Here is a 10,751-nt window from a genome sequence, read left to right on the forward strand (position 1 = left end):
GGGAGTATGTTTGGTGGTCCTGAGAGCTGCAGCATTTCAGGTTGTTTTTCTCACTGCAGGTCATTTCATGGGCAACAACACAGTGCTGGATGTTTTGCGGCGTGAAGGCTATGAGGTAGAACACGCCCCTGCTGGACGACCCATCCACAAGTAACCGTCCTGTGCTTCTATCTTGGCTGGGGAGCTGAGACCCTCATGGGGCTGCCTGGGCACCAGGGTGGGCTGCTATCTTGAGGAGCTCCAGAGAACCCCTGCCTGGTCATTTCCCCCACACTTGACCTTACATGGACATTTGGCACCAGCTCAGTTGGCTCTGTGTGGCTGGGGCTGTGTCAGACGTGGTTGGCAGGATGGACACTTTGGGCTGCAGGGGCCACACTGGCCTTTTCCTCAGTGGTGTTTGGCGAGCGGGGGAAGGTGAAGGGAAGGTTGCCCAGGGGTCGAGGGGTAGGGGAAAGGAGGAGTAATTAGGCTTAATGCCCAGTGTCCTTTGCCCTAGGTGTTTTGGAAGTTTTCCGGAGGCAAAATCGGGCCATGACAGTGGTAAACAGGCCAGAGGGGTTAGGGGTGCAGGGAGTGCATGTCTCACCCTTCTCAGGGGCAGGAGAAAGCACCTTTTCTCTGAGCCGTTTCCTCCTCCCTAGGTTTATTTCTCTTTTTTTTTTTTTTTTTGGCCAAACTGCCCTCTGCCCCTGCAGACCTTTCTGTAAAGAACTCAGGAGGCCCAGCCCCCAGCCCTCAGCAATGCTGTCCACCCACTGGCCTCCCAACTGGTCGTCCATCCTGGTGGGCCCTAGGTGTCCTTCCCCTTCCCCTGTAGTAGTCTGCTTGGGCTGTCATAACAACAACCACAGACTGAGTGATTTAATCAACAGAAATGCATTTCTCACAGTTCTGGAGGCTGAAAGTCCCAGATCAAGGTGTCAACAGGACTGGTTGCTCTTGGGACCCCTTTGGCTTGTAGATGGCCGCCTTCTCTTCCTGCCGGCACATGGCATTTTTTTTTCTGTAAGCGAGCATCCCTGGCCTCTCTTCTACTAAGGACACTAGTCCTGTTGGACTGGGGCCTCATGTTAACTGAATCACCTCTTTAAAGGCCCTAACTCCAAATGGTCACATTCTGAGGTACTGGGGATGGGGCTTCAACATGTGAATGTGGGGGGCACACATCAGCCCCTAATATCCCCTCCATTCCTCTGGCCCCCACTCCCTCCCGATCTGTGGTCAGCAGCCCCGTCTCCTGGCAGAGGTCTCAGCTGTAGCGAGAGAGCTCCAGGATGCAAATGCCCATCCCCTGGCAGAGGATCCAGCAGTTGTGTCTGCCCGAAGGCCGCCCATCTCCAGCTGCCCTCTTTCTCCTCAGAATGCCCCCCTTCACTGCACCTTGTCTCCCTGTTCCCCCTCACCCCAGAGGCTCCTGCCAGTCTCCCTTCAGGCGGGAAATCCTGGATACATCCTGGACTTCTCTCATCCCCACCTGTCTTCATGCCCTGTATTCAGTATGTCAATACTGACCGCCCTTCACAGAGCACTTTCTAGTTTACAGAAGCGCTGATGTGAGACTGCTCATTTCCCTCCTCCCCCAGGCTTTTGGCTTCCTCCAGTAAAGACTCGCTGGGATTTGTCCTTCTCCATTTCCATGGCCACCGCCCCCTTCCAGGCCCTTCTCCCTCTGGTTCACTCTTCGCCCTTCTGTGGGACTATTCTTTCCGGTGTCCCGTATTCAAACCCTCCGTGGTTTCATGTTGTTCTTTTTCAAGGTCATTGTCTTCACGCGGAGGTCTTGGCACTCAGACCCTACCCTTCCAGCATGGATCTGCTGCTCGCTTCAGAAGAGCCTCCATCCCGTCCCCGCCTCTCCTTTACTGACGCTACTTCCCCCTTCTGAGGAGCCCTCCTCTCCTCCCCTTGACCGGGAGGATCCCGCCCTTGCCTGAGCCAGCTCTGTTGCAGGCTCACGTCTCCTGCCTCTCTCCTTCCTGTTCTCCTGCAGATCTGGAGGAGCCAGCCCTTAGGGGTTCTCTGCGCCCTGCAGGACTGTGGGTCTTTCCTCCCTCACTGGCCTCTGGTCCCTTCTCAGCTCTTCCCGCTGGGCTGACTGGCCTGGGGTTCAACGCACTGTCCTTAGGGTGCTGGAGAGGGCCCTACCTGGGGAGTGTGTGCGTGTGTGTGGTGTAATGTGTGTGGAGTATGTGATGTTTGTGTTTGTGTGTGTCTGGTGTGTGGTGTGTGTGAGGGGTGTGTTGTGTGTGATGTTTGTGTGTAGGGTTTGTGTGGTGTGTATCTAGTGTGGAATATGTGTGGAGTGTATGTGTGTGTGTGTAGTGTGCATGTGTATGGTGTGTGTGTGGTGCATGTCTGGTATGTGTGTTGTTTGGTACCTGTGTGTGAGGGGTGTGTGTTGTATGTGGGGTGTGTGTGGTGTAGTGTGGATGTGTGTGGAACATGTCTGGTGTGTGCATGTGTGGGTACTGTGCATGTGTGTGGTGCATGTTTGGTGTGTGTGTTGTGTGTATGTGTGTGGGGTATGTGTGCTGCATGTCTGATGTATGTGTTGTGTACGTGTGGGGTTTGCGTTGTGTTGTGGTATGTGTGGTGTGTGTGGTACGTGTGTTGTGTGTGTGTATAGTGTGGTACGTGTGGTGTGTATGGTATGTGTGGTGTGTGTATTGTGTATGTGTGTGGGGTATGTGTGGTGCATGTCTGATGTGTGTGTTGTGTATGTGTGGGGTGTGTGTTGTGGTATGTGTGGTGTGTGTGGTACGTGTGTTTTGTGTGTGTGTAGTGTGTGTGGTATGTGTGGTGTGTGTGGTGTGTGTGTGTGTGTGTGTGTTGCTGGTTGTTCCCAGGCTCCCTAATTCTGCCTCTAACCCTGACACCTGCCCTTGGGGAAAGGAAGGTCAGGAATCCGTCTTTTTAGAAGCTCTCCAGGAGATTCCGATGCCCAGTGAAGGCTGAGAACAAGTGTTTTCACTTCCCCGGGTAGAAAAAGAGCACTTATTGGTGGATCATCAGGTGGTAGCCAGGTTTATATGGGCTCTCTGTTAATTCTCAAAACCAGCCTGCAAGGGAAGTGTTCCTTCTCATTTACTAACGAAGAAACTGTGAAAGGCCACACTAAACCAGGACCAGGAAATAGCACAGACCCCTCCACCTCCCAAACCTTTTCTTTCTACCCTTTCTTCTCCCACCTTTTACTTCCTAGCCTCTATGTCTTTGTTCGTGCAGTTTCCTCTGCCAGAGATCCTTTCCCTACCCACACTACCCCCAGTTCTCTCTATCAGAATCTGTGAGATCCAGCACAATTGCCACATCTTCCTCCATTGCTCCAGCCTGGGTTCATCCTGTGCATGACCCCAAGGAACCTATGGTTTGTGCAAGAGCTCTCTCTCTCTTCTAGAGCCTTCCGGACAAGGATCTAATTTTCAAAATTGGATTTCCAGGAGTACCTATCCTGGCATCTGGCACATGATGGGATCTCAAATAGGATTGATTATGTGTTAATATCATTGCTGGTACTGCTCACATGCATTCATTTATTCAGCCAGTGGGGGACCTGAGAGGTTTTAGGGGTGAACGTGCATACAGTGGTCCCAGGTGAAGCCATGAGGGAGGATGAGGTCTCCAAAGGAGCTCCTGTTCAGGAAGAAGGGACAGGGTCCCGGGAGGCTAAGGGCCCAGGGAAGTGGGTTGGGGAGAATGCCCACAAAGAGGGGCTGGCAAGGAGGACCAGGGCAGTGGAGGGATACCTGTTTCCTTCTTCCCCTCCTCGACAGCCATCTGGTAGTCCTTAAAGGATGATTCTGGTCATGTGGAACTTGAATCCAGGGCAGGCTGGTGTGGCTGGGGACATGAGGGCTGTTAAGTGGTGATCTAGCTTACTTAAGGCCCTGCCAGCTCCCTTAGTCTTGGGGTAGGCCAGTATTGGGGAGACAGAGATGGGCATGCATGTTGGGGTGTGGGGAGAGCAACTAGCAGCTGCCACTCTCCACCTGTCAGCAGGCTGGAAAACACAGGAAATGCTCCTGAATGTGAGGTTGCTGTTCTTAGAACAGAGAAGTGAAAGAGATGGGGTTCCTGTTGGGCTAATCTGCAGAGGGCTTAGCCAGTTCCTCCCTCCTCCCCCTGGGGTAATGGATACTATGTTAGTTTTCTATTGCTGCTATAACAAATTATCACAAACTCAATAGCTTAGAACAACACTGATTCATTATTGTATAGTTCTGGAGATCAGAAGTCTGACACAGGTCTCACTGGCTGAAATTAAGGTGTGGGCCGGGCTGCATTCCCTTCTGGAGGCTCTAGATAATTTGTTTTCTTCCCAGCTTCTAGAGGCTGCCCACATTCCTTGACTTGTGGAGCCTTCCATCTTCAAAGCCAGCAATGTTGCATCTCTATAACCATTCTTCCATAGTCATATCCCCCTCTGACCACAGACGGGTTCTCTGCTTTTAAGGTCCCGTGTGATTGGATTGGGCACCCCTGGATAACCTGGGCTACTCTCCTCATCTTAAGGTCCTTGACTTAATACGCCTGCAAAGTTCCTTTTACCGTGTAAGGTAATGTGTTCACAGCTTCCAGGGGCTAGGTCATGGACATCTTTGGGGATCTGGCAGATGTCCGTTTGGTTACACAGCGGGGTGCTCTAAGGTTCTGGTCAGCCCTGCTAGGGTTTGTACAGCTTCACTCATTCTCAGAAGACTGGGAGAAAGGGGGATGCACCTGAAGTAAGGATCTACTGTGTGCTCAGCACTGTGTGAAACATGGTGCTTGGGCTGTTTTAATCCTCACAGCAATGAGGTAGGATAGGTTAATTTTATGCAAGGGGCAGAGGCTCAGAAAGGTCAATTATCTTGTCTAAGGCTCCAAGCCTGGGGTCTTTTCCTTGTCAACCAGTGTGTTTCTTTCTTGGAGACTTCCATGAAGTGAGGAGGCTGCGTGAAATGCAGGTAGGGGGCAAATAAGCTATCAGCACAAGGGGGTAGCCCTATATTGTAGCCAAAATGACCATGGGCTTAGCCTTTGTGGGTAGAAGTTTAGCTAAACTGTGAGAATCCAGGTGGGTCAAAACATGGTAATCTAGATCTTGAGCCTGTGATGGGATCCAGCCCAGAGGCTCTATGATGGATTGGGTGTGTTCAGCAGCTGGGATTTTCTATTTGAGACAGAAGAGCAGCCACCTCTATTGACCTAGGGACCCTTAAACCCCTGTCTGAGCCCATGTGAGCATTTGTCTGTAGGATCTCCCTGGAGATTACAGTGACACTAATTTATACTCTCTATATTTTCTACAATGAGAATGGATTAGCTTTATGACCTGAAAAAAAATCTCAACAATGAATGTTACTTAAAAACGGCAAAGAATTGGCCAGGCACGGTGGCTCACGCCTATAATCCCAGCACTTTGGGAGGCCGAGGCGGGTGGATCATGGGGTCAGGAGTTCAAGACCAGCCTGGCCAAGATGGTGAAACCTCGTCTCTACTAAAAATACAAAAAAAACTAGCTGGGCGTGGTGGCATGTGCCTGTAATCCCAGCTATTTGGGAGGCTGAGGCAGAGAATTTCTTAAACCTGGGAGGCGGAGGTTGCAGTGAGCCAAGATTGTGCCACTGCACTCCATCCTGGGGGACAGAGCAAAACTCCGTCTCAAAACAAAACAAAACAAAAGATGGCATAGAATCCTTCTTGGAACCTTGTGCAGGTCAGTTTCCTCCCCCTGGTCTTCAGTTTCCTTAATTGTAAAGTAGGTGTTATGATTCCTCAGGACTCCTTAACTCACAAATATAAGGGAGATAAAAACCAGGAAGAGTAAAGCTAATTTCTTCCTGATCCCTACTCTCCAACCCCCACCCAGGGCTATTAACTTGGCTCTTAAACCCTGGCCTTGGCTACCTGGAGTTTCTGGGGTGAGGTCTTTGTTTGTTGTGAGTTGAACAGAAACAAAGCTATGATTTGTCTCACTGTGAGGATCCACTGTTTCAAACCACAGAACACAGCCTTAGTGAGTTAGAGACCATGTTCCTCACTAAATCAAAGCAACAGACTTTTCTTGAGTGCCTACCATGTACCAGGACCTGTTTGGGTCATATGGAGGCCAAGACATAGTTTTGGCCATGGGCAGAGGGCTTGATGGGCATGGAGCTACCTGACCATCTGCTCTTGAACCCTCTAAGACAGTGGCCCTCAACGTTTTTGGCACCAGGGACTAATTTTGTGGAAGAAAATTTTTCCATGGATCGGGGAGGTGGGGATGGTTTTGGGATGAAACTGTTCCACCTCATATCATCAGGTATTAGAGTCTCATAAGGAGTGTGCAACCAAGATCCCTAGCACACACAATTCACAACAGGGTTTGCGATCCTATGAGAATCTGATGTCCCTGCTAATCTGAGAGGATGTGGAGCTCAGGTGGTAATATGGTTGCTTGCCTGCCGCTCACATCCTGCTGTGTGGCCCAGTTCCTAACAGGCCACAGACTAGTGCTAGTCCATGGCTTGGGGGCTGGGGACCCCTGCCCTAGGAGGCCACCTGAATCCTAGAGAGCCATGATGGGGGCACATTCCCTTTCTGGGCTCTAGTTTCTTTGTTGTAACAATGAAAGGGTTCATTTAAGTGGCTTCACAGTTATGTACCAGGCATTGCGCTGAGCTCAGGAGACAGTAATAATATATTAAGCCCTGTCCTCCAGGAACCTTCTAGCTATGAATTTATGTTTCTGGGGTCCTTAGTCTCAGGTTCAGAGTAGGGGCATTTTTTAATCCTTTGCCATTTTAGGAATTCCCTTCTTTTAACTTTTTTGCCCAATATAAGTCTTTCCCTTTTTTGCTTTCCTTCTTGTATACCTCCTCCCTTCCTCACACACGGCCATTAATACTAACTGACTTCTCAGGTTCTGCCGTGTCGTGGCTCAGAACTGGGACCCACTCTGGTAAGGTAGATGGTTCCTCAGGGCTAAGTAATTGAGTTCTTACATGTGCTGGTCAGTGGCACCTACATCATTGGACGAGGAAAGCCCTAGACATGGCACATCCACTGCTCCCCTTCCTCAGGCAGATGTGAGTTTCAGGACTCTCACTACCCACCTACATCAGGAGACAATGGGATTGACATCTAGTAGAATTCTTCTCTTTCTGCTCCCCCATCCCCTTCACCAAACCCTTGACAAAAGTTCTGTTGTTGGAAGAAACTTGGTCCTTCTAGTAGCTTATTTCTTCACTCAAAGAAGTATTTGGTGACTATAGTCACCTTTAGGGGAAAACTAGAAGTAAGTCTGAGTTTCCCATTAGTTGTGAAAATCTCTCTTTGGGAAAGATGATTTAAGAACAAATCTGCAATTAAGTGGTTAGAAGACAGCCCTGAGAGCCTCTTCCTGAATAAAGCCCTCATGAGGGTTCAGAAAGTGTTAAGAGGGTTAAGAGCTACTTCAGTGGCTTTAAGCAAATGGCATTTAAACATTTTCCATCTGTCTTTAAAAGCTTTACTGTTCACTAGTCAGATTGGTGACATTTGCTTGTATTTGGGAGGCTGAGGTGGGAGAATCACTTGAGCCCAGGAGTTTGAGGCTACAGTGAGCTATGATTGGGCCATTGCACTCTAGCCTGAGCTACTGAGGGAAACCCGATCTCAAAAAAAAAAAAAAAAAAAAAAAAGCTATAATTGTCAGTGTCTTTCTAGACAGTGCTGACCTGTTCATTGTTGGAAAACTACAGTAATTACTGTACATGTAATAGTTTAAAAATCTTGGATCTTTCTCCCCAGGACTAGGGGATTTGGAGAAGGTAGGGTGAGGATATCTGAGGGGAAGAAAAAGGCGTCAAAGAGATAAATTCCCAAGGTAATTTCAAGAACTGGGTAATTTCTGCCCTTCCTGGCCAGCTTGAACTTTCAGGTTATCTGCCGTTGTCTTGAAACCCTGAGGTGTAAGAGAGCTGGGGAGGGCGCCATGCTGTGTGACCCTCCTCCAAATACCTTCTCCTTCCACTTGCGTACAGAGGGAAGAGTAAAAAGACCTCCACACGGCCCACTCTGTCCACCATCTTTGCTCCAAAAGTCCCTACCCTGGAAGTACCGGCACCAGAAGCCGTATCCTCAGGGCACTCAACGCTGCCTCCCCTTGTGTCCCGGCCTGGAAGTGCCGACCCGCCCAGTGAGGCCGAGCAGAGGTTCCGGAAGAAGCGGAGGCGGTCACAGCGGAGGCCGCGACTCCGGCAATTCAGCGATCTGTGGGTCCGCCTGGAGGAGAGGTCAGGCGAGTAGGCTGGGTCGGGTTGGCATCCACCTTTACCCTAGTGAGCGGACCCAGGAATGCCCCTCACACTGGTTGCAATGGGAGCCCCCCTCATGGAGCAACCTTTCCCTTTCCTCATGACCCTAGGCACCCTTTTTCTGTCCACTGTGACAGAAGCGAATCCAGATTTAAGATAGTTGCTTCAAGCCAGGGCAAGGGCAACATGTTTATGCTTGTTAAAGAACAAATTTCGGGGTAGGATGAGTCTGTTAAAAGTGGAAGGCATCTGGAAAGGTTGCAAAGAACTAGATATTTCATATCTTTCTCCATGGCAGACTTAGGGAGAATGTCATAGATTTGCAGAGCTGGAAGCAGCTCTGTAGGAATGGGCATGTTTAACCCCCACATTGTAAGGGAAGGGTCGTGACCCTACACCAAATGTAGTCTCAGAGATGGCTGGGGAGTAGACCAGAGGTGGATAGGCGAGCCTGAGTCTGCAGGGCACAAGGCTTCTGGAAGAACTACCCCAGAGAGGCTGGGAGCAGGAATCCAGTTAAATTAATCTCAGCCTTATTGAGTCCTTCCTTTGTGCCTGCTGTTGTGTTGGATGCTATGTGTGTGGGGCCAACCAGACATGGGCCCTGCCTTCATGGAACTTGCAGTCTGGTGAAGAAGATGGATTTTTGAATAGATAATCTGCAGTGGAAGTGTAAGCTGCTGTGGGTGTGTGTGTTTGTGGTGCATGCATATGTGTGTGTGTGTTGGAGGTTACTACTTAGGGTCAGAGGTCAGGAAAGTCTTCCCTTGAGGAAGCAACCTTTTGGCTTATACTGAGTAGAAGCCAAAGTGGAACCTTGTGAATAGAGCTTCTGAGTCTGGATCAGTAGACGCAGGGATTCAGGGCCTGCACAGGTGCTTAATAAATGTAGAATGAATGAGTGAGTGAGTGAACAACTGAATAGGGAAGGAGAAGAGTTGAAGGCAGAGGGAACAATGTGAAAGCCTGGTTGGAGGGAACGATTGCGTTAAAGAAGCTGAGATAAAGTAATTCTGGCTGGAGCCTGGGAAGGGAAGGAGTAATGGGGTGAGATGTGTCCAGAGAGGTAAACACGGAGGGAAGTAGGGAGCCATTGAAAGGTTTGAAGCAGATATGTGATATGCTGTGTGATCTGCATTTTAAATGGACAGAAGCTGGCAGCCAGATGGGACCTGGAGAATGGGGACAGCTTCTGATGGTGTTCATGTCCCAGGGTGACTCATGAACCATCCTCCATTGACAGAGGAATAAATTGACCTGTTTAGTACTTTTTCAAACAAGGCCATTGGTGACTACGGGGTTGGGCACTTTATACCTCAGCTGAGTTGAAAGATCTGGGTAAGCCTGAGGTCATGGGCCCCTCAGCTTGAACTGTCTTGACCTGGTATGCCTATATGCTGTGCACATCAGGCCTGGACTTGGGCAGATGAGAGAGGCAGAGACCCAGGGAGGAATCTGCATGGTCTGGCTCTGCCTCTGTGGTGGCCAGTGAGGAGGGTCCCTGCCTAAGATTGCCCAGAGACTAATGTTAGCAAACTTTGAATTCGGCCTTATACGAAGACTTTCACTAATCTTTGAATAAAGAGCCAAATAGCCAGGGACAGTTAGCCAGTCTGCTGGTCTTAATATCCTCTGCCATTTGGTTTTCTGGTAGCAGTGGCCAAAGACATGAAAGAGGGCCAGAGATATAGGAAGCCTATTAATATACTAATACCCATTCCTGTCTATAAGGAGGGGAGATGAAGAGAAGCTGTGTGGGCATTTGGGGGCCTTGGCATGTGCAGTGGTTTCTGCTGTGACTTCAGACTCTGTCTTTCTCTTTGCCTCCTAGTGACATAGTCCCACAACTCCAGGTCCCTGTCCTGGACAGGCACATCTCCACTGAACTGCGGCTCCCTCGCCGTGGGCATTCCCACCACAGCCAGATGGTGGCCAGCAGTGCCTGCCTGTCTCTCTGGACTCCTGTGTTCTGGGTGCTGGTGCTGGCTTTCCAAACAGAGACACCCCTCCTGTAACGACTGGAAGCACCAGGCTAAGACCCTGACCCCTCGGACTTGAAGAATGGCCATTCTTGTACTCCACATTCTGGTCTAGCCTTGTTGGGCCCAATCCAGAAGAGACTGCTCTTGAAAAAGCGGCCCAGTGTTGATTCTTTTCTTTCCAAGGAATGTGACTTTGGGTTATCCAACTTTGGGGGCAGGTGTACAGTTTTGTAACATAGTGAGTTGTGTGAAAATAAATTATAAATGAGTTGTATGAAAATAAATACCTTTTTTGTATAGATTTTTATTCATGATATATATATATATCGGGCAGACAACTTCTTCTCTCACACCCTCTGAATCCTTCCACTGCCTCCCCCTAGGCCCTGCACTTCTCAGCTGCAGCTCTGATCCCTTCAGGCTCTGGCTTTGTATCCTGACCCTTTCTTCTTTCCACTCTCTTTCTTTGTGTCACTCTTGGTTCTGGATGCAGGGGAGTCAGTGG

The 10,751-nt window shown here is 49.7% G+C and overlaps 1 protein-coding gene across 1 annotated transcript in view; it reads left to right on the top strand.

Moving 5' to 3' along the window:
• TRABD2A (TraB domain containing 2A) overlaps positions 1-10,544 on the top strand; it is a 59,628-nt gene extending 49,084 nt beyond the window's left edge. The window contains exons 5-7 of the mRNA XM_004029520.5: positions 60-150; positions 7,992-8,243; positions 10,096-10,544. Of these exons, the coding sequence (XP_004029569.2) occupies positions 60-150; positions 7,992-8,243; positions 10,096-10,279 (527 nt within the window). The 3' untranslated portion in view covers positions 10,280-10,544. The remainder of the gene's footprint in view (positions 1-59; positions 151-7,991; positions 8,244-10,095) is intronic.
• Positions 10,545-10,751: the final 207 nt, after the last annotated feature.

Source organism: Gorilla gorilla, chromosome 12, assembly GCF_029281585.2.
Source record: "Gorilla gorilla gorilla isolate KB3781 chromosome 12, NHGRI_mGorGor1-v2.1_pri, whole genome shotgun sequence".
Classification (NCBI taxonomy): Eukaryota; Metazoa; Chordata; class Mammalia; order Primates; family Hominidae; genus Gorilla; species Gorilla gorilla.